The sequence below is a fragment of the Lactuca sativa genome, chromosome 5, assembly GCF_002870075.4.
Source record: "Lactuca sativa cultivar Salinas chromosome 5, Lsat_Salinas_v11, whole genome shotgun sequence".
NCBI classification, from domain to species: domain Eukaryota; kingdom Viridiplantae; phylum Streptophyta; class Magnoliopsida; order Asterales; family Asteraceae; genus Lactuca; species Lactuca sativa.
This window is the reverse complement of record NC_056627.2, coordinates 334,293,346-334,317,188: the sequence shown is the minus strand read 5'-3', so window position 1 is coordinate 334,317,188 and position 23,843 is coordinate 334,293,346. Positions and strand designations below refer to the sequence as shown.

Sequence of the window (23,843 nt, the reverse complement as noted above, 5' to 3'; positions counted from 1 at the left end):
CAAGCAAAAGTCAGAAACTTTTGAAAAGTTCAAAGAGTTCAAGAATGAAGTGGAGAACCAATTGGGCAGGAAAATCAAGATGCTTCGATCCGATCGAGGAGGAGAGTACCTAAGTCTTGAATTCGACGATTATCTCAAGGAGTGTGGAATAGTTTCACAATTGACGCCTCCTAGGACACCGCAGTTGAATGGTGTGGCAGAAAGGCGTAATCGAACCTTATTGGATATGGTTTGCTCTATGATGAGTCGTGCTTCACTACCTATCTCTTTTTGGGGGTATGCCTTAGAGACTTCCGCCCATATCCTTAGCCGAGTCCCTACTAAGAAGGTTGCCAAAACACCTCACGAGATGTGGACAGGGAAAGCTCCCTCGTTGGCACATATCAAGGTTTGGGGTTGCGAGGCTTTCGTAAGACGAGATACTCACGACAAGCTTGAACCTCGTAGTGAGCGATGTATTTTCATCGGCTACCCACAAAAATCCTTTGGATATCACATTTATAGACCGAAGGACAATGTTGTCTTCGTTGCGAGGAGAGGAGTTTTCCGAGAGCGAGAACTCATATGCCAAGGAGACAGTGGGAGGCAAATTGAGCTTGAAGAGATTCTAGAATCGATAGATGAAGGAACCTCTACCGCTGGCACTCAACCCGAGGAGGAAACTCCGGTTGAACCGATTGACGAGTCCTTACCTCTTAGACGTTCCGAAAGAGTTAGAGTTCAACCCCAGTTTTATGGGTTTCATATTACTACCGAAGGGGACACGTATATTAGTGATGGTACACTAATAAACCTTGATGAACCTAATAGCAATAAGGAAGCCATGGCAGGCCCGGAGTCTGCAAAATGGAAAGAGGCAATGGATAGCGAGATCCAATCCATGTATGATAACCAAGTTTGGAATTTGGTTGATAATGTGCCCGGACGTAAGACCGTTGGGTGCAAATGGATCTTCAAGAAGAAGACCGACGTGGATGGAAACGTACACACATATAAAGCGCGATTGGTCGCGAAGGGTTTTACTCAAACTCCCGGAGTTGACTATGACGAGACCTTCTCACCAGTTGAGAAGATAAAATCTATTAGAGTGATGCTAGCAATTGCCGCATTTCATGATTATGAGATTTGACAAATGGATGTCAAGACCGCTTTCCTTAACAGAAAGTTGGCTGAGGATGTTTACATGGCTCAGCCAGAGGGGTATGTGGATCCGAAGCATCCGAATAGAGTGTGTAAGCTTGAGAAGTCCATTTATGGACTTAAGCAAGCGTCTCACAGATGGAATCTTTGCTTCGATGAGAAAGTCAAAGAGTTTGGATTTGTACGAAGCGAAGATGAATCGTGTGTATATGTCAAAGTCAGTGGGAGTATAGTAAGCTTCCTCATTCTATATGTCGATGACATATTACTCATAGGAAACGACATCCCGACTCTGCAGGAGGTTAAGTCCTAGCTCGGGAAGTGCTTCGCTATGAAGGACCTCGGAGAGGCTTCCTATATTTTGGGAATAAGGATAGTAAGAGAGAGAAGTAAGAGACTAATAGGACTTAGTCAGAACAATTACTTAGAGAAGGTACTGAAACATTTTAGTATGGAAAACTCAAAGAAGGGAGAATTACCGATACAAAGTAATGCCAAGTTGAGTAAGACTCAAAGTCCGAGTACCGAAGCAGAAATAGCAGAAATGAGCCGAGTACCATACGCTTCCGCTGTTGGCTCAATCATGTACGCTATGACTTGTACTCGCCCTGATGTAGCCATTGCTTTGAGCATGGTTAGTAGATATCAAGGGAACCCTGGCAGAGCCCACTGGATTGCGGTGAAGAATATCCTTAAGTACCTTCGGAGGACGAAGAAATGGTTCTTAGTCCTCGGAGGGAGTGATGACTTGAAGGTGCGAGGGTATAGTGACGCCAGCTTTCAAACCGACAGGGACAACTACCGTTCGCAGTCGGGCTGGGTCTTTACCCTGAATGGAGGAGCAGTGACTTGGAAAAGTTCCAAACAGGAAACTGTAGCTGATTCAACGTGCGAATCAGAGTACATTGCAGCGAGCGAAGCGTCGAAGGAGGCAATATGGTTGAAGAACATCATTGGTGATCTTGGAGTTGTACCCGCTATAAAGGAGCCCATGGAAATTTTCTGTGATAATGAAGGAGTGGTTGCCTTGACCAAGGAACCGAGAGATCATGGTAGATCACGACACATCGACAGAAAATACCACTTTATTAGACATCGTGTAGAAGAAGGACAACTCATAGTGAAGAGGATATCATCAGAAGATAACCCAGCAGATCCGCTTACGAAGGGACTGAGTAGGGTTAAGCACTTGCAGCATGTTAAGAGCATTGGGCTGAATGATGATATTAGCATAGATTAGATAGTATTAGAAACGTATAATAGATAAATGTAATTAACATTTGATGATTAAATAAAGGAGTTTTATTTATGAGTAATGTTACTGACTTATGTTAATTGTTTAACTATTGTTTCATTTTGCATGTTTTGACTTCCAGAATAATTGAGTTTATTAAGAATAATCGAATTATTCAAATTGTCCACAATCGTTCATATGTTGGAGGTAGATATGAATGAAGATTGTCGTGAATTGGTGCGTAGATTGTCTAAATGGTATTAGACATGGCAAAAGATTGCTGCGACGTTCATGAGTGCTTATGAACTGGTTTTGAGCATTGGAACAAACCCGTGCTTGCTGGAATCACCTTATGGAATACGAAAAAAAAGGGTGATCGCAAAACGATAATATCATATAGTCTTAAAACCTAGATATATGGTTTGTTATTTGTTAATTGATTGTACATTGATAATGCGAAAATGCATTGGTAACTCGATGTTATAAAACGCATTGTTGTGTATAGTTGATTAATGAATAAGTAAATGCATATAAGTCGAAGTTTATCTGTAACTTTTATCCTAAGAAGGTAAAAGTGATATCTCGGCCGCTCGATGATTTGATTTGACTTATGTGCCGGGCCCGGTCAGAACTGAATTGATGTGTTCGATTAAGTTCTATGTCGAATAAATCGGTGATCGAGAAACCAAAATGCTAGACTAAATATTCCATAGAATTGTCTGCATGATATCTAACAGAGGACTGTACGATCCCTTATCTAAAGGACAAGATTGATTAGATCAGAGTTTGACAGCGTCTTTGAGAGCTACGATTGCAAATCGAATTGTACTTGTGCATATAGTTACTAGACTTATCCAAGTGGGAGACTGTTGGAATAGTGTCTAAGGCTGCAACTATATTAGACAAGTATTTGACCCGGTTATGCATGGTCCTTTTGGGTTGCCTTCACCATAGCAACTTGATAGGATGATTTATTGTGAGAGAATAAATATTATTAATATATTATGAGAATAATATAAGGAATAATAATATTGTTATTTGATTAATATAAGTCATAGATTAATTAGTATTAATTTGGTGACTTAAAAAGATTAATTAAATAAGAGGGTATAAACTGTCAATTGTTTGATAGTTTCACTTTGGGCTGTAAATCCTTAAGGGATAAGGGTTGGACGATTTTAGGGCTTGGGATAGCCTCAAATTCGTCCAAGGCTTATCTTTGGAAAGGATTTGGATTACTTTAAGGAAAGATTATCCAACTAGGGTTTAAGGGTGAAACCTTAGGAGCCTTACAAGTATAAATAGACCCCTAGGGCAAGGGAAATCAGCACCTCTACAAAAGCAAAGAAACCCTGGCCGATTTCTAATCCCTCTTCTATCTCTCAAATCATCCTCCTTGCTAGTTGGTGTTTGTAAGCCATTACAGGAGTGACAATTGTGACTCTAGAGCTCCAAGACAACAAGATCAAAACAAGAGATTCAAAGGTAAACTTCTAGATATGATTTTGTATTGTTCTTATACCTAATTAGTCATTAGAAGTCTTGGATTCAAAGCATGTTTAATTAGAGAAACCTAGATCCAAGCATTAGGGTTTGCATGTGGACATAGGAATGTTCATATGGCCAAAACCCATCACTTTTAATGTCTATTTGGTGTAATCTGGTATGATTGTGATCACTAAGGGGGGGGGGGAATGAGCCATATCCTCCCAACCTACTATAACATCAGTTTTTTTCTCTCTTTTTTCTTCATCTTTCCTTACTCACAACATACGAAAATTATATCTTTCTCAACCAACTCAAACCACTCAATTAAAAAAAAATACAAAACAACTAAGGTACAAGTCTTAAAACACATGATACAAGAGAAAATGAGAGAAAGTAGAGAGAGATGATGAAGCGGGTTAGTGAAACCAATTAAACAACCCATCACTCCCAACCCACTCAAGAGGGATTGGTATCTTGGAGGTACCAGTGGTAACTCTATTCCTAATTAAGATTTTACCTTGATTGTTTTGTATTTTTTTTTAATTGAATGGGTTTAGTGGGTTGAAAAAGATATGGTTTCCATGTGTTGTGGGTTGGGAAATATGAAGAAATATAAAAGAGAAAAATTGGCATGGCAGTGGGTTGAGTGGGATGGGAGGGAATGACTCCCTCCTACCTAATGGCATTACTTTTGTATGATTCTAACATAAATTTCAATCGGGGCAAAAAAATACCAAGTCTTATGTTTGGATTAAAAAAAAGGGGTTTGACCTCAAATTGTATGCTTTTTGTTGGTAATATGTTTTGATTACGCAATTTATAAATTCTGTAATTTTGATTTGTTTGTACCCGTAAAAGAACATCGCAAAACTTACACAACGAGTAATCCATGTCTTCCATTTCCACAAATATGTCCCTGCCTCCCTATGTAACGAACTTTTCATGTAATAGAATATCTATTGTTAACATGTATGTCCTCCTTAGATTAGAATTCCAAATATATGAAAAAAATGTAGAAAACCAATTAAAAAAGTGACCCATGGTTCACCACGGTCTCACTCACTAGTTTAACTTAAATGAGTCAATCTGTCTAACCCATTTAATTAAATAGGTTGGGTTGGGTAAAAATTATCAATCCGTTTTCAACTAGTCAAACCATTTAACTTTAATATATATTTAATTTAATATTATTTGAATATTATCATGTATTAATCAAAGTATTAATTTGTAAATTATAATGTTGCATTATTATTTTCTATGTTTAATAAAATTCAATCTTAATTTCCATCCTTTTTTAGCACCGATAATACTGGTCACTCTCCAAAATCACTATGAAACTAAACATTTTTAATGTTATTTGAACAATTTATTTGTATTTATGAATTATGATTTTGCTTTTATCATAATTATGAAGTTTTATTTACGTTTTATAATTTAATTGGTATAATATTTTATTTATATAATTTATTTAATTGATTTTAAATGAGTTAACGCAAGTTTAATCCATTTATTTAATAGGTGGGGTCGGGAACTACATAAATAGGCCAACCCGATGACAACCCATTTATCTAAAAGGTAGGGTTGGGTTGGAAATATCAATCCATTTAAATAAAGTGGTTGGGTTGGGTTGAAATTTTCAACTCAATTATTAAATGGGTTGAACCCAAACCCAACCCAACCCAAACCAACCCAGGTCGACCCATTGCCACCTTTACCTTTGACGTCTCGCCACCAATGTAAATCAAGTATGCAAACCTGATGAAGAATCCAGACGAGGATGCTTGCAAACTCTACCATTCCAAGATATCCATCGATCCAAGTAGCTCATCGTGTGCATTGATGTTTTACTAGAGGTGTATGAGTTTTGTTTTGAGATAGCAACCAGACTGCTTCACCTACACTTAATTTCAAAAACACATTAAAGGTAATCAATTAAAAAGTACCAGAAAAAGGCAACCAACTAAATTAATTAGGGCATTATCGATGATGTTAAGATTAAAATCGAACAAAGAGACTGTAGTTTGGGCATCGAGGTAGTAGGGAAGGGAGACAAATCTGAGAAATTACGATGGATGGTGCATAGGGTTTGTAGTCGTTGGTGAAAACCATGTTAAGTGTACAAGAGACAGAAGTATGTGGTGCTTTTGAGATCGACGATTGTTAGGACATAAATTTGTGGTTTATACTTTGTTTTTCAAGGCTTTTAGAGTTCTCGGTTTAGGACCAAAATCTCTATTATTTTGGTGGGCTTAATGATGTTTTTGGTTGGGCTGGGCTTTAGTAATTATGTATTAGTATATAATGTGTTATTGTCAGCCGTGAAGAGAGTTAGCCATTCGGTTTTATCAGAGAGAGATTTAGAGAGCATTAATAGTTAGAGAGAAATCGTTTGATCTTATGTACCCAACTATTAATCAATAATAGTGTGCATTGAAGATTCGTGTTTGTGTTCTTATTTCATATTTATTGTTTTGTATTTATCAGTTGACTAGGATTCCGCACTAATCTCATGTTTTAGATTGATACCTAGATCGGGGTTTTACAATTGGTATCAGAGCTTGAAAACGGCTTAAAGTTGTTTTGTTCTCAATCAGTTTTCAAAACAATCCATAAATTTTTAGAAGTTTTTGGGTCTCCTTTGGCAAAAAAAATTCACCTTTGCTGCTATGTTCTTTGTTTATTTGGAAATTGCGATCAGAATCATCAATTTTGGTTTAGCCTAGGTGATTTTGGCGGCTACTAGAGTTCTCGGCCATCAACTAGGTCAAACATCTAGTTTTTGGTCAGACAAGGTTTCAGATAAGAGTTTTCTGTCTGACATTGTGTTCGGTCAACGATCTCGCTCAATGAGAGTTCTCAGTCAAGCTGGTTGACTTTCAAGGTTTTTGGTCAAAGGGCATTTACCTTGGTCTTCGGTCAAAATCAAATTGGTCCTTACCCAAATTTTGCAATCTAAGGTAATTCTTAATGAAACAAATTACTATACATATAAGGTCTTTTAATTAAGAAAATAAGTTCAAAAAAAGCATTGATGGTGGTTTTATTATACAAATGTTCAGTGAAGACCCTAAGACAATCTGCCATGGAAACTTTGATATAAAAATGTAGAAGTGCAAGAAAGCCAGTGTGGTGGCTAGATGTATGCCTCAAGGAAGTCAGAACTGAAAGACCTTAAAGGTTTTAGTATAATTTGTGTTTAACGAATTGGTTGGATATAAAGGTTTTGGAGGAGAACATTAAAGGCCACCAACTCCGACTATTGAATCACAAAATTCCACAGTTCATATTCGCAAGGTATCGTTTTAAGGGTTAAGTATAAGAAATAGCAACATACTTACATATATATATATATATATATATATATATATATATATATATATATATATATATATATATATATATATATATATATATAAGTTTATAATAACATCATGTTTTCATTGCATCTTATTGGAATATTATACTTTTAACATTTTACCCAATTATAACGGTGTCATCCAAATACAAATCAATTTCATTTCTACACTTGGAGGTAATCTTGATTTCAATTTGGTTTTGTTTCCATTTTCTTAAATTGTATTATATTTCTAATCATTAATTCCATTCTAATTAGCTATAAATATTGGATACATGCTTAGTTGTGGAATCAGATCGACTGCGGGAACCAGCTTAGCTGTATGTTCGGGATTTTTTTTATACAATACAAGTCTGGTGGTTTTTGTTTACATTTGAATTTTTACATGTTTGTTGATTTTGAGTACATTTGAATTTCTTCAGGTTTCAATATTATCAAGTAAATTAAATGTAGCTTTTAATTATTTTCAAGTAAATTCTGGTATATAGAAATCTAAATGTAATTTTCGATCCTTTTTCACATAAATTACATAATTACAACAATTTTACATGCCACTCTTCTTTGATGAGTGGAAGCTACATTTCCTATAGTATCTTGAACTGCTACACAAGCTTCCTGTGGGTGAGATTCTTTCCACTCTTAAACTAATTTCTAATTCGTTAATATATATATTGTATGTGAAAAGGTTGACCCATTTGCTTAAAAGTTAAAATTATGAGAATCTAATTGCTATGGATTATCATCAAATAAGTATGATCTTTGATCTATCTTTTTCTTAGGTGCTATAGATGGAAACAACATGAGTTATGATGTGAGTTCACATTATAATCCATAATATAGATGGGTTATCTGCATATGTTAATGGGTGTAATGCACTCAAGGGTAATTTTGGTACTAATCTTCAACCGAGCTTCAAATTATTCAGATTTTAGATTACATAAAATTTAAGAACATTTCTTATAAAAAATCTATAAAAAATATTTTTTAAATAAGCAAATTAGGATCTCTCGTGCAAACTCTAATGCAAGAGCAGTGAAGCTTAAAAATACTTGTTGTCTTTTTCTTTAACCTATCACTTTGGCATTGTCTTTTGTTTTAATCGGATGTTGGTGACAATTTACCATCTCCAAACGCCAATTTCCCGATTTCGAACCAAGACCTTAACCTTAATGATCTTGTGGCACTTTGAATGTCTATTTGGTGTAATCTGGTATGATTGTGATCACTAAGGGAGGAATGAATCATTCCCTCCTAACCTACTGTCACATCAATTTTTGTCTCTCTTTTTTCTTCAACTTTCCCAACCCAGAACACACAAAATCCTATCTTTCTCAACCAACTCAACCCACTCAATTAAAAAAAATAATACAAAACAACTAAGGTACAAGTCTTAAAACACATGATACAAGAGAAAATGAGAGAAAGTAGAGAGAGATTATGAAGCGGGTTAGTGAAACCAATTAAACAACCCATCACTCCCAACCCACTGAAGTAGGATTGGTATCTTGGAGGTACCAGCAGTAACTCTATTGCTAATTAAGATTTTACCTTGATTGTATTGTATTTTTTTTAATTGAATGGGTTGAGTGAGTTGAAAAAGATAGGGTTTCCGTGTGTTGTGGGTTGAGAAAAATGAAGAAAAATAAAAGAGAAAAATTGACGTGACAGTGGGTTGAGTGGGGTGGGAGGGAATGACTCACTCCTACCTAATGACATTACTTATGTATGATTCTAATACAACTTTCAATCAGGACAAAAAAAAATACCAAATCTTATGTTTGGACAAAAAAATGGGGTGTGACCTCAAATTATATGCTTTTCGTTGGTAATATGTTATGATTACGCAATTTATAAATTCTGTTATTTTGATTTGTTTGTACCTGTAGAAGAACATCGCAAAACTTACACAACAAGTAATCCCCATCTTCCATTTCCACAAATATGTCCCCGCCTCCCTTTGTAACGAACTTTTCATGTAATAGAATATCTACTGTTAACATGGATGTCCTCCTTATATTAGAATTCCAAATATATGAAAAAAAATGTAGAAAACCAATTAAAAAAGTGACCAGTGGTTCACCACGGTCTCACTAAATGGATCAACCCGTCTAACTCATTTAATTAGATAGGTTGGGTTGGGTAAAAATTATCAACCCGTCAATCCATTTAACTTTAATATGTATATATATATATATATATATATATATATATATATATATATATATATATATAATTTAATATTATTTGAATATTATCATGTATTAATCAAAGTATTAATTTGTAAATTATAATGTTGCATTTTTATTTTCTCTGTTCAATAAAATTCAATCATAATTTCCATCCTTTTTTTAGCGCCGATAATAATGGTCACTCTCCAAAATCACTGTGAAACTAAACATTTTTAATGTTATTTGAACAATTTATTTGTATTTATGAATTAGCATTGTGCTTTTGTCATAATTATTAAATTTTATTTATGTTTTATAATTTAATTGGTATAATATTTAATTCTATAATTTATTTAATTGATTTTAAATGGGTTAACGAAGTTTAACCCATTTATTTAAAAGGTTGGGTCGAGAACTACATAAACAGGTCAACCCGGTGATAACCAATTTATCTAGAAGGTTGGGTTGAGTTGGGATGGAAATATCAATCCATTTAAATAAACAGTTTGGGTTGGGTTGAAATTTTCAATCCAATTATTAAATGTGTTGAACCCAAACCCAACCCAAGTCGGCCCATTGCCACCTCTACCTTTGACGTCCCGCCACCAATGTAAATCAAGTATGCAAACGTGATGAAGAATCTAGACGAGGATGCTTGCAAATTCTACCATTCCAAGATATCCATCAATCCAAGTAGCTTTCTCGTGTACATTGAAGTTTTACTAGAGGTGTATGAGTTTTGTTTTGGGATAGTAACCAAACTACTTCACATACACTTAATTTCATAAACGCATAAAAGGTAATCAATTAAAAACTATGAGAAAAAGACTGCTGATTAAATTAATTAGTGCATTATCGATGATGTTAAGATTAAAATCAAACAAGCAGACTGTAGTTTGGGCATCAAGGCAGCAGGGAAGGGAGACAAATATGAGAAATTACGATGGATGGTGCATAGTGTTTGTAGTCGCAGGTGAAAATCATGTTAAGTGTAGAAGAGACAGAAGTATGTGGTGCTTTTGAGATCGACGATTGTTAGGACATAAATTTGTGGTTTATACTTTGCTTTTCAAGGCTTTTAGAGTTCTCGGTTTAGGACCGAAATCTATATAATTTTGGTGGGCTTAATGATGTTTTCGGTTGGGCTAGGTTTTAGTAATTATGTATTAGTATATAATATGTTATTGTCAGTCGTGAAGAGAGTTAGGCATTCGGTTTTATCAGAGAGAGATATAGGGAGCATTAACAGTTAGAAATCGTTTTATCTTATGTACCCAACTATTAATCAATAATAGTGTGCATTGAAGATTCATGTTTGTGTTCTTGTTTCATATTTATTGTTTTGTGTTTATCACTTGATTAGGATTCCGCACTAATCTCATGTTTTAGATTGATACCTAGATCGGGGTTTTACAATTGGTATCAGAGCTTGAAAACGAGTAAGATGAAGGGTTGCTTGAATGGGCGGTGAAGGACACATCTCCACATATCAACCAAAGATAGAAGAAAAAAAGACGAGTTTGTGTAAGCATCTGATTGGAAGCGTATCAGGCGGTGAGGACCTATGGAAACCATTTATTGATGCAGAAGAGAGCGATCAGTGAGAGTTGACGAGGATAACGTCGTTTGCTTAAGAAATTAGTGTTAGAAATTTAGGGCTTCTGGTGGAGATCTGGATACCAACTTGGATCGTGAGAACACTTTCCGAATTGATATTTCTATCCCATGCTTGGGTTATAAGAAATTCAGCCTAGGATAATCCAAGTGGACACTTACGATACTAGGCACATAAATCGTAAGCCAAATTGCTAGAAAGATTTTGTGAAAGTTTGAAGAAAACGAGAGCTAAATTTCGTGTGTTTCTTCTGAGATGGAAGAACCGTTTATATAATAAACGAGATTAGGGTTTCATTAGGGTTGGGCCGTCATGAGTTGCTTTGGAAGCAAGTCAGGGTAATCCGAATTTTAATGAGGATTTAAGGTTACCAAAACTAACGAGTTTCATTAGTTTTACCATATTCATCCTCAAGAATCCTAATTTCCCACTATGTTACCATATGTAAAATTCGGAGAGGTAGACAGGGGCTCTGCCCCTTGGACCTCGCTAGGGGCAGCGCGCTGCTCCTTTGGAAACTTTGGACCCAGGGGCGCTGTCCCCGGACCCCCGACTTGTTGTCGAACTAGCTTCAAATTTGATCTAATGCATGTGTGCACTTCGTACAAACCCGAACATATATTAGAATACAAATTATGAAGCCCCTTAGCTCACATATTAATTCCAATTACATAAAATGACATGGTGACAGTAAAATCACCAACAATTGGGTGAAAATAGGGATAATGGCAAAGAGGTCATATGGCGATAGCTATTTGATCGGAAGAAGATGAGGCGAGTCGATCAATGCAAAAAGAAGCCACGACTCTACATCCCAAGCCGACTTGTGAAGTTCTTGTTCATAAGTCGTGATGAGAATTAATATATATATATATATATATATATATATATATATATATATATATATATATATATATATATATATATATATATATATATATATATGGTTGTTTTTGCAAATAGCAAACAAAATTATTCACATAATCTTACAAAATTAACAAATGATTATTTTGATTTATATGTTTGTAATGAAAATATTTGTAAAAATGATCACATAATTATTTTGAGCTAACGTAAATGATACAACTTTTATATATTTCGCTACTAGATTAAAACCCATGTACTATACGGGTGATATGTTAAAATAACATATACTAACAAATCTCTATCTATCTTAGAAACGTTGAGTTAACGTAAATGATACAAGTTTTATATATTTCGCTACTAGGTTAAAACCCATGTATTATACGGGTGATATGTTAAAATAACATATACTAACAAATCTCTATCTATCTAAGAAACGTTGAGGGAAAGACCGACCTTAGCTTGGTTGGTAGATAGAGTGGAGGATTGTAGACCTTAGCAAAGGATACCACCAAAGGAAATTCTCTTATTTGAAGGAATTGTTTTTTTCAGGAGGATTTAAACATGTTTTTGGAATAAAAGTCTGATTTACAATATTACTTTTAGATATGATAACTGTCTAAATAACATGTTTGTCCAATGTTATCACTTATAGTACCATTACATAGACTATTTTTCTAATCAATATTTCTCAGTAATGTTACTGGAACCCATATAAATGGAACCATGACTTTTAAAAAAACTAGTTCAGATTTTTGGTCCAAATAAATCTATTGAAGGAATACATGTCTCATATGTTAGTATCACCTACCTTATTTTAAATTTTCATTTTGTTATGGTTTTTTTAGAATTATGTATCTTTTTTGTCGTAATACATATTGTCCGACAAAAGTTGATTATTTGATATTAAATACAATTAACAAATTTCAATCAATCATAAATAATTAAAAATATTAAGAACATTATTGGACGATGTGGTTTTAAAATTTTATATACATTTTGGTTAGACACCGTTTAACAAACATAGTAAATCTAATTAACAAACAAAAGTTACTGATGTAAAAAATTGATTTTGAAACTTGAATAAAAATAGAAACATCGATATCGGCTATTTCTTTATTTATATCGTCCAGTTAAAAACAAAAAACATTTCAACCTTGTACATTATACCACTACAAGTTCATGGTAACCCCAATTTTTAAAAGCCCTTTAGATCAGAACCATAAGTTAACATGCAACTGTTATGCTGGAGGTCGGTAGTTCGATCCCCAGGAGGCTACATTTTTTATTTTAAAACAGAAAAATAATTTGGAATAGATTTTGAACATGGAACCAAATGAGAGTAAAAGTGTAAAATACTTTAAGGCCAACAGATCAATTGCTTTATTTATTTACTTATAATTGTAAGAAATATTTAACTTCAACAAACAATAAAATAATAGTAAGAGATCTTTAATTTAGAAAAACCTTAAAATATTAGTATAAATATAACAACTGGATGTGCAATGTCCTCGAGTAATTGCAACAAAGGCGGTTTCAGTCTATTACTAAACCACAAAAAGTTGACCGGTGAATAAGTGATTTGACAGATAATTTAATGTCGTTTTATAGTATGGATAGACATCAAAAGCTCTTTGCATATTTTCCATTGCTCCCCTAACACATAAGCTAAAAGGAACATACATAACCACTATTATAGAAAGTAAAAATTCTGCAAAAAGTAGTTGGCATGACTTTGTTGCAACACATGATCATAATTCTTGGTTTCCCCTCTCAAATTGACCCAATTTGTTGCAATAGGGACAAATGCTAACTGCCAAGTCGTACAAATGCATGATACTGTGGATACAATTGCAAGAACCTCTTTCAAAATAAATGCAAAATTAGAATAAAAGTGTGCAAGAGAAGTAATCAAGTAGGTTTATACATGGCCAATAAGCGAGAATATTCGATAGCTCTCCATCACAAAATATAGATTCAAACTATCTTTACCTTGGTTTGTCTCTTCAAAGAGTTTTTTTTGGCTCGGTTCTTGTTCATGAAAGTTTTAGGTACTGAAGTTTGATCTTATGATCCATTCAAGTATGATTCCCCCACAACCGAACCCAAGCTTGGCAAATCCATTTCAAATGTTACCTGAAAATAGCAACACATCAAAATTTAACGTCTAAGTGTGTTTTTGAGTTCATACTTATCATGTTAATTCCTGATATTGTATTTTCTGCACACAATAAGGGACCGGTTCCATTCAAAGAGTTCATATTTGTCATCTAAACAAAACTATGAAGCTAAAAAATACTACCAACACAACCCTCTGTCATTAACATATTAAAGATTTTATATACTTACCGATATAACATATATTTAAAATTCCTAATTCTAAAAACTTTACGTGTAAGAAGAATCACATGTTCATGATGCTTGAAAAAGGAATATAAGAAGAATGACCGATATTTATTAGTTCATCAATTGAAATTTTACAACTATTTTTACAGTTCACCGGTTGAGATTTTCTTCTCATGTTGCGGTCGAGGAAACTATGAATGCCTTGATCAAATTTGACTATTAAGTTAATAGATAATTCCTATAAATGCTAAAAATCCAAGCAGTAAAACATAACAACGAAGGCTATCAACAAAAAAAAAAAACTCCTTTTTATAACATGAAAATAACTTGAATTTATAAATCGGTGATGTTTAAAAAACTCTAGGTTGGAGAAGCAGTTAAAAAACACAATAAATGTTGAAACTTGAATCGCCTTACCCAAATAAATTTTAACAGATAATACTGTTAAGTTAGTAACCCCAAATAAAAAAAGGATGACGTGATTATAGTATTATCATCACCATGATGAGCTTATGCAACATTTATTTGCAAGTGATTCAACATGCATTCATTAATTATATGCTCTTGGTTAAGATTTAGAGTCGAAAACTGAATTCAAAGTAAATTTTGGATTCCCCACTGATACCATGAAAAAAAAGACAACAAAGCATACAAATGGCTAGAAGATACAAATGAATATCTTTGGGGATTAGAGATTCGATTGATGCATATGCATATAATGATTTCGGATTTCAGTCATGGTTTATAGGAAAGTAAGAAATTCGAAGCCAATAACACCTACATCTAAACAAAAAGTGAAATAGACAAAATAAAACCTAGATAATCCAAGTATCCAACAAACACACCTCAAACCAATAGAAATTACAGATTTGAAGCTCAACCTGCGTCTGAATTTTAATGTAGCTCAATGTTTCTTAGATAGATAGAGAATATTGAGATTTGAATGCGAGGAAGATACAGAAAACCTGCCAATGATTTTTGGTCTTCTTGAATTTAAAGGGCTACTGATTTTACAACCGAAGGGAGTGAATTAGGGATTTTGAAATCCAAGTTAGAGTGAATCAAGGACTGAGATTTGAGGTTGGTTGAAGATTGAATTGGAACATGGAGGAGAAGCTATCGAACCTGAACATGGTGATGAGTCCGAAGATTTCAATCGCTCTCTCTATCTGCTTTTCAATCGAACACTTATGTAGAGGTGGTGGAGCTTATTAGGGATGAATTCAATATTGTAAAGCTTAATTATGGAGAAAGTTTGTGACGATTATGGTTTACATCATAAGATACAGAGTGATCACTTCCTGATTTAATAGGATTGCACTGAGCGGTTGAAGATTATATGATTTGCTAATTTTACTGGATTGATTGCAATGGAAATTGGAGAATACACTTAGTTCTAAAACATTTGAGTTGGATCGATTACATAACGGCAGAGCAAGAATTTCACGTGACAAAAATAGATAAGAGGGTGCTTAGTTATTGTCACGTGACAAAAATATACTTATTTATTAGATTAGGGGATAAATGAGGCCATTTCATATTTGAGATATATTCTAATTTGAACCGACCACTTGCTAAAATTATTTTTTTCCACATAGACTATAAACGTGTAGTATTATAGGCTTTCCAACTAAATGTCATATTTGTGTACCTTTGTATGAGTATCATTATCCACTTTAGTACTGTATGTTTTAAAAAAAAAAATTCCGTCAAATTTAAGTAAAATTACTGATAATTATTATATTATTTTTTAAGTAATATATTAAATTTTGTTAGATTTCGGTGAAAAATAAAACATGTTCGTTAATTTACAGTAGATTTCCACTAATTCAAAACAAATAAATGACATTGAAACGCGGTATATGTTTTAATTTAATAGTTATTTCGATAAATACAAAAAAGTCAAAGTCATTTATAATAATGTGGGTTTTCTTTTTCTTAAAATATATTTTTCTCTATTATTATTTATTTCGAAACTGAAATGATTAGCTCCGTAAATTCAATTCAAAGACTCGATAATCTCTAAAGACCAAAAGTTTAAAAGTGAAATTTTGGAATTAAATGTTTGGCCTTTTGAGGAATTGACTACATCACTTTTACTACTCACCAAATAGTAGTTGAACAATCAATTTTATGGTAATTGATTAGCTCATTACCCATACTTCTAGAATAAATATATATAAATTTTGGAATTTAATATATATATATATATATATATATATATATATATATATATATATATATATATATATATATATATATATATATATATATATATATATATATATATATATATTAAGTAACTCAATTTCAAGATGGTTGCATAATCTTGACTACATCAAAAACATATTGATATAGAAATATTCTTTTCCTTTATAAAGTCTTTCTAAATACGTGGGAATTGCTCGAAGTTTTAAAAGATTAATGATAAGATAAATAATAGAGAAAGGAGGGCAAAATAATCTATAATATAAAATTCTTAGTCAAACCGTAATATCTAACGAAGAAAGATAGAGGCCAAAAAACGAAGAAATAAGCATGTGGTCAAGAAAGGGCAAAATATTATTTACATAAGCAAGCATGCGAATTGCGTTTCAGTGGTTTTCTCAGTTGTTTAATTAGTCAAAATCGCATGAGCCAAAACGACATGCTTGATATATGTTAATGCTAGTGTCGGTGGCTGCCAGTGGGTGGTTGTTGTGGGCGGGGAGTGGCGGTGTTGGTGGTGGTGGTGGTGGTTGTGGTGGTAGCCACTCGTTCACAAGAAGGGCACATGGTGAGAGTGGTGGCTGGCATTTGCATGTAGAATGGTTGAGAAGTCTTTAACGCACGTAGTTCTTGAAGCTCCTTTTGCAATCTTCGGTTTTCTTCAGTTAGGGTTTCACAACATCTCTTTAAATACTCACAATCGACCTCCGTTTGCTTCAGTTTTGTCCTGTGATTATTTCATCAAATTTGTTTCAGTTTTTCTCTTATTAAATTATCTTTATTCAAAAATAAAATTCGTCAAAATTAATTGCTTTAATAATAAAAATAATAGATATATATATCATAATCATTACCTTGCCCTTCTGTTTTGAAACCAAACTTCGACTTGTCGTGGACGAAGATTTAACTGCTTTGCTAAAGCTTGCTTTTGTTTCTGCAAAAATAATGGATAAATAATATTAGTTGCATATTAAGAAAAATGTATTCATAGCCCAAATAATAATAACAGAATACACTTTCGCAACATATTCTCAACTACCTATAGTTTCAAAACCAGACAATTAAAATGTAAATGACATGATGACGTGCAACATTTATCATGTCATAAAGATATATTTTCACAAAAAAGTTGGTGTTAATATAATGCATCCCATAACATATAATCAATGAAATAGTACAAACATAACATACGCTTCTTGACAAAGTAGCACAGAATATTTACTACACCCAAATCATTTATTTCTTGTACTTGTGTCTTTGTGAGATATATTATGATGGGTGCATTGATGTTTGGCCGGATACATTCGGACCATCTTATAATATGATCATAACGAATGGGACCAGAAGTTTCTTCATCCACATACAAATAATATTATCTTAAATTTTGATAAAGAACAGAAAGTCTCACAGCTAACTGATACTAACTTGAGTTTATTCGATAATAATAATAATAATAAGAAGCTTTGAGTTCTTGGGTTTGAAGCTATAATGTGTGTTTAGAGGCATATGCAAAATCTTGAGCTTGAATGCCACAGTTAGTAAATTCACGAGAACCATGAGTTTAAATGGTAGATATCCCAAGATCATGTTAAAAAACTTCAAAAAAGATGACATCTTTTGCGACTTCAGACATATATACATACATAACTTAGACTGTGTATATATGTTCAAGCCCTAAACTCCAAGAACTAAGAATATCTTGTATGATTTCACTTTTTAATGTTTCTACCCAAAAAAAATTAACATGGTTTCACCGAAAAACTTTTTAATCTGAATCAAATATGATATAATTAATACCATCCAATTTCTTATATAAATTACGAACGATTTGAACACTTCAATCCCAAGATGAAATCTGCATGCCAATATCAAGAGAGAGAGAGAGAGAGAGAGAGAGAGAGAGAGAGAGAGAGACTTACAGGGTTGAGGGTACTGTGTTCTTTGAAGCTATCTTCAAGAAAAGCAGATTGTTCTTTAGTGAGTCGGAGCTTTTTTCGGGTCAACCCGTTTTCATCTTCATCACTCATACCACCTCCCCTTGAAGAAGCTCTTTGATCACTTTCGGTAGCCTCTATCAACTCCAAATTAACTGTTGCTAGATCCAAATCTCTTTTCCTCGAATGGAATGATCTTCCACAGTTACTGCTTTTGAAGATGGAAGAGAAATCCATCTGAAAAGATGACGTACCACTGTTACTGTTGTTCGGAGATGACTCTCCGCCGGCGGTTTCTTCCATGTTTTCCTGATCAGACACAACCGCCAACGGCTTAACATCAAGAACTTGCACCGCTTTATTCTGCGAACCCATTTCTGTTATCACTGTTCCACAAGCAAGATCAAATAATTAAAATCAACGAAGCAAAAACTGAAACATTAATTTGGATACAAAATCTCAATTATGAATGTTGGGTTTTACAGTTTTTTGAGAGCCACGGGAAGGACCGGTGAGAAGGCGTTGGTGGTGGTGCAGATCGGAGAACAGGAGAAAAAGGAAGGAGATCAAGTTGCAGTGGTGGTGGTGGCGGTGATGGATCCGATGAAGAAGAGGAACTTCTTTTCTCCTCGGATTTCCGATGTGCGTCATCATCATCTTTCTCTCTCATCATGTTCTTGAAGTTAAGCTCTACTTCAAGATTTTTACTACCTCCCAACCCCATGCAAAACCCTAAATCCTTCATCTTCTGCTGCTGAGATCTGCTGTGATGATCCAACAATGAAAAGGGTTTTGGAGTATCTCCCAAGCTCAAAGCTAGTTCCATACTTTCTCTCTCTAAAAATTCTCTCTCTCTCTCTAGAAAATCTGTAATGACATGGGAACTATCTACGGACAAAGGGAGACTTATATAAATGATGTTCTAGGGTACAGTATGTACGTATTGAATTAAAGAGCTTCTAGAGAGAGAAAGAGAGGGGATAGAGAGAGATTTTCTTGATATTGTTAAAAAAGAAAGAAAAAGGAGTTTAAACAAATGGAAATTGTATAAACACACGGCCCAACAACAAAGACAAAGTCATTTCTTTTAATGTTGTTTTGTTTATTTCCAATTAGAGCACTTGTTTTTGTTTGTTCTTTTGGTTTTTTAAAGTATCTTTCTTTGGATTTGATTTAGGGGGAAAAGATTGACCAAACCCAAATCTCGGTTGACAATCTCACGTGAATTTCTTTATTTATATAGCATGCCTACTTCTTGTGACTACAAGACTAAAGAGATAATATTTGCAATATTCATACACAAAAAGATTTGGTCGAGATAGTCGTAACCAAGCAAGGCTAGAATTGTCTTTTACTTACGCAAAGAACTGAACAATGGTCTTTTACTTGGCGTTTCACAAAAAGTATAGCGTAAGTCTTTATTCACATCATATCTGTTGTAGTCTAAGTTTTTAATTGCGTCAAAAAAGAAAATAATCACATGATCATATCTGTTGTAGTCTAAGTTTTTCATTCTTCCACGTTAATTATTTCAAAGTATGTTATGTTATTTTCTTATTTTTTTTTTATCAATTTATTAACATAAATAATTATTTTAGTTTTAGAACAAACAAATAAGACATTAATTATGATTAAAATTTTCCGTTATCTTAAAACAAAAAAAAAAACACATAAACCGAAAATTAAAAGAATATAAAATATTTACTATGCGTTTTTTCTATATTTTTGAGCTTTGTATATATGTTCAATCAAATTTAGGCAAATATTTTATGTGTTTTTGTATATATTTTTGAGTCTTGGTCAGGATATGTCTCCTGTGGAGTACCGAACTATCATTCGTTACCGCCTCATGATTCTTTTATTTCCAATTGACGAGATATGCCCAGTTTGCCGCAAGACGTGTTTGGATATCTTTGAGAAACATACGGTTCATTGTAGAGAGCTTCCTGGTTTCAAGTACAGACATGATGTGGTTAGAGATGTTCTCTTTGATGCTTGTCGGTGTGATGATATTTCTACGAAGAAAGAAGCGTCAGTGAACTTTTTGACGGACCCATAGGATGCAAGATCCACACTTAGACCGGCTGACATTTTGGTCTTTGGATGGGTAGGAGGGAAGCACGCGATCTGAGGATAAGTCCAGTCATGACGAAGAACTCATACATGTAACGCCTGGTTCCTGGTATGTATTTAATTCAAAATTTATTCACTTTTGTATAGAAACTCGACGAGTTGGAGGCCCCAAACTTGTCGAGTAGGAATGGACTAGGGCACGGGTTGTGAAGTCTACTTGACGAGTTGAGAGCCTCAACTCGATGAGTAGGACTGGCAGAATGAAACCCTAAATTTTAGGGTTTTACACCCTATTTAAACATCTTAACCCCAAGGTGTTGGTCTCATTTCCAACTTCCACGTCCCAAACCCTAAATCTCGAAACCCTAATGCATTGTGTAAGTTTGTGAGCCAACCTTGAAAGATTTTTGTGTGTTTAAAGCTTGTGGAAGAAGAAGAAGCTTGAGGACTCAAGAAGGAGTTTGTAGATCCAGAAACTTCACCCCATCCTCGTCACTTTTTGGTAAGCAAGTTTCAAACTTGCCAAATGATTTCTTAGATTTCTTTCTTAACACTTTTATTGGGTTTTTGGTCCAAATATTTTGATCATTGGGAAATTAACGTCCCAATTGAATACTTTATCAAATCTAGGGTCTTAAAGGGCTTTCATGGCATAAAGGTGCAAACTTCATGGCCATAGAAGCAACATGCAACCTTTAGACTACCATTTTGGCCTTTTAAGCTCCAAAGGGCCATTTATGAAGAGAAAGTTGAAGGCTTTACGTGTTCATCTAGTCTCTAAGGTCCAAATCTCTATTTGTACACCCTATTTTGAATTATTGATGGCTTTTGGATCAAGATTTAGATCTTTTAGAGTTAGGGTTTGAGCTAAATATCTTGGGGAAGGGTATTGACGGGTAAAGTTGGAAACTTTACCCTCCTAAGGACATTTCCAGCCTATATCTGAAGTATAGAGCTTAGATCTGAAGATTAGTGACTTAATCCATTGAGAGGGAGCAACAGACTGAGGAACTCGACGAGTTAATAGAGGAACTCGGCGAGTTGGGTCAAATTGTCCCAATTTTGTAAAAAGAAGAACTCGACGAGTCTGAGGAAGGACTCGATGAGTTGACTCATTTTATCACGATTCTGAGAAGCATGGAAACTCAACGAGTTAGAGGATGACTCGACGCGTTGGGTCCACTCGGAGTGTTGACTTTGACTTTGACTTGACATTGACTTCGACTTGGACCTTGACCAAGGTTGACATGTGAAATGGGTTTTGGTATGGAATGATATCTAAAGGATTATTGGATTTTGACTAAGTATTATGTTGGTAATGACAGTTCGGAGAATCATTGGGCGGTCGTTAGAGAATCAATACCGTGAGATTCGGCATTCAGCTTTGCGATGTGAGTTTCCTCATGTAGGAATGGGTCGAAGACACCAATGTTGGCCCGTTTATGTATGTTAGTATATTCCGGACTAAGGTCCGATGCCAGGCAGTGCCCGATGTAGGTTTATATGTTCCCAGACTTCGGTTCGATGTCGGGGAAAGCCCGAGGAATGTTTGTGTGCTGGATGTCTATGTGATTCTTGCATGTGCTTGTTTTATATGTTTCCAAACTTTGGTCCAAAGTCGGGGAAGGCCCAAGGAATGTTTGTATGCTTCCGGATTCCGGTCTGATGTCGGGCGGGGCCCGATGCCAGACTTCAGTATGATGTCGGGTGGGGCCCGATGTAGCGGGCAAGGCGCATGATATGTTATTATATGATTACATGATTATGTGATTATGTGTATGTTATGTGGTAGTTTGGGGAGAATCACTAAGCTTTGTGCTTACAGCTTTTAGTTTTGGTTTCAAGTACTTCCGGTAGCATAGGGAAGAGCTTGGGACGACTGCAGTGCACACACCATGTTTTTAGCCTAGGATGTTGTAACACCGTGACTTCCAAAAACAAAATTTTCATTTAAATAATCAATTTAATATTAAAAACACTTGTTTAAAATCTTATTCACATTCAAATTACAAAACATAGTTTCATTTTCATTATAATAGAAGACCAGGATCCTCCAAAATACAACTCTTTCTTCGGTGTGTACAATCGAACCGTTGCCATCCCGTGTTACTGTAAGAACCTGAAACAACATAACATAAACAACGTAAGCACGAAGCTTAGTGAGTTCCCCAATATACCTTACGCACATACGCCTTCCGGCCCGGACCTTTCGGTCCACATAACATTGCCTTCCGGCCCGGATCTTTCGATCCACATAACATTGCCTTCCGGCCCGACCTTCCGGTCCATGTGTCTCAGGGGACTTCCGTCCCTGCTGGGTAAACCTTCCGGCCTTACCCACGCCGACCTTCCGGTCCATCACACATCATATCGCCTTCCGGCCCATAACATATTCGCCTTCCGGCCCATAACATACATAGCACATATAACATATAACATACCACATATAGCATACATATCACATATCATATCCGACCTTCCGGTCACACAGTCAAACCCTTCCGGGTACAGTATAGTGAGAAGACTCACCTCGCGGACACTGGTAGATAGCAACTCCTAAAATCCCTTGCACTTGATCCTCCGAGCTACAAGCTCCCTGTAACATCATATATCCCTTATTTAATACTTCTATCTTCCACGTTAACTGCCCCTAAGAAATCACACCAGTCAACTCTGGTCAACAGTCCATTGACAGCTCGACTGGACTCGGCGAGTTCCCTGGCGACTCGGCGAGTCTGGTCGTCCTTCAATCCTCTAAGATTCCCCTTCTACTCGTCGAGTATCCTCTTTGACTCGACGAGTCACTCATGGAAGAATCGCGGGGCCACCCCGACTCCACTCGCCGAGTCTGAAGAACAACTCGGCGAGTCCCAGTGAATCTTCAAGCTACTCGCCGAGTCTGATCATCCGACTCGGCGAGTCCACGCCATGCAGTCGATCAAACTGCTTCCTGAGATACATATTTTCCCGAAATACACACTCATGGGACTTCTGGACCTCAAATCATCCTATTACTAGGGTATAAACTTTTGTATAACAACATAATAATCCATCAAATCACCAAATGGGTTTCATAAACCCTAAAATCGTGTACACATCAAAATAACAGGAATGATCCGAAACATTACCTGAAAACATACTCTCTGTGTCCTCAAACCTCAGAGCTCGATCCCCTTGATCTTCCTTTGGCCAAAATCCTTCCTCTTCTTGCACTACAATTCCCTCCAAGTCACTAATGGCCTTCAAGCTTGCTCTAGATGCCACAGTCGTTTAGGGTTCTCCACAATCGGCCAAAAGACGTGAAATGACGACATAACATCCCTTATATACGACCCAATACGAAACGGCTAGGGTTTACGCTGAACAGCGTCGACTCGCCGAGTCCATACCTGGACTCGTCGAGTCCAGTCGTGAACCC

At 35.3% G+C, this 23,843-nt stretch overlaps 1 protein-coding gene and 1 long non-coding RNA gene across 2 annotated transcripts; both read right to left on the bottom strand.

Moving 5' to 3' along the window:
* Positions 1-13,365: 13,365 nt before the first annotated feature.
* On the bottom strand, positions 13,366-15,710 carry LOC122198157 (uncharacterized). Its single transcript, XR_006192035.2, has 3 exons — positions 15,336-15,710; positions 13,857-14,000; positions 13,366-13,703 (listed from the first exon to the last, which is right to left on the bottom strand). It is a non-coding gene; the product is annotated as an uncharacterized LOC122198157 (long non-coding RNA).
* A 1,041-nt stretch (positions 15,711-16,751) lies between these two features.
* On the bottom strand, positions 16,752-19,366 carry LOC111908809 (homeobox-leucine zipper protein HAT14). Its single transcript, XM_023904611.3, has 4 exons — positions 18,836-19,366; positions 18,338-18,738; positions 17,273-17,352; positions 16,752-17,145 (listed from the first exon to the last, which is right to left on the bottom strand). The coding sequence occupies exons 1-4, from the start codon at positions 19,176-19,178 to the stop codon at positions 16,878-16,880; spliced, it is 1,092 nt and encodes a 363-aa protein (XP_023760379.1). The 5' UTR covers positions 19,179-19,366; the 3' UTR covers positions 16,752-16,877.
* Positions 19,367-23,843: the final 4,477 nt, after the last annotated feature.

Bases quoted from the DNA above. Each gene is read 5' to 3' on its own strand.
- LOC111908809 (XM_023904611.3), bottom strand. From the start codon at position 19,178: ATGGAACTAGCTTTGAGCTTGGGAGATACTCCAAAACCCTTTTCATTG. The intron at 18,739-18,835 runs GTAAAACCCAAC...CTTGTGGAACAG, and splicing joins CCCGTGGCTCTCAAAAAACT to TGATAACAGAAATGGGTTCG. The intron at 17,146-17,272 runs GTAATGATTATG...AAATAATCACAG, and splicing joins TTTCAAAACAGAAGGGCAAG to GACAAAACTGAAGCAAACGG.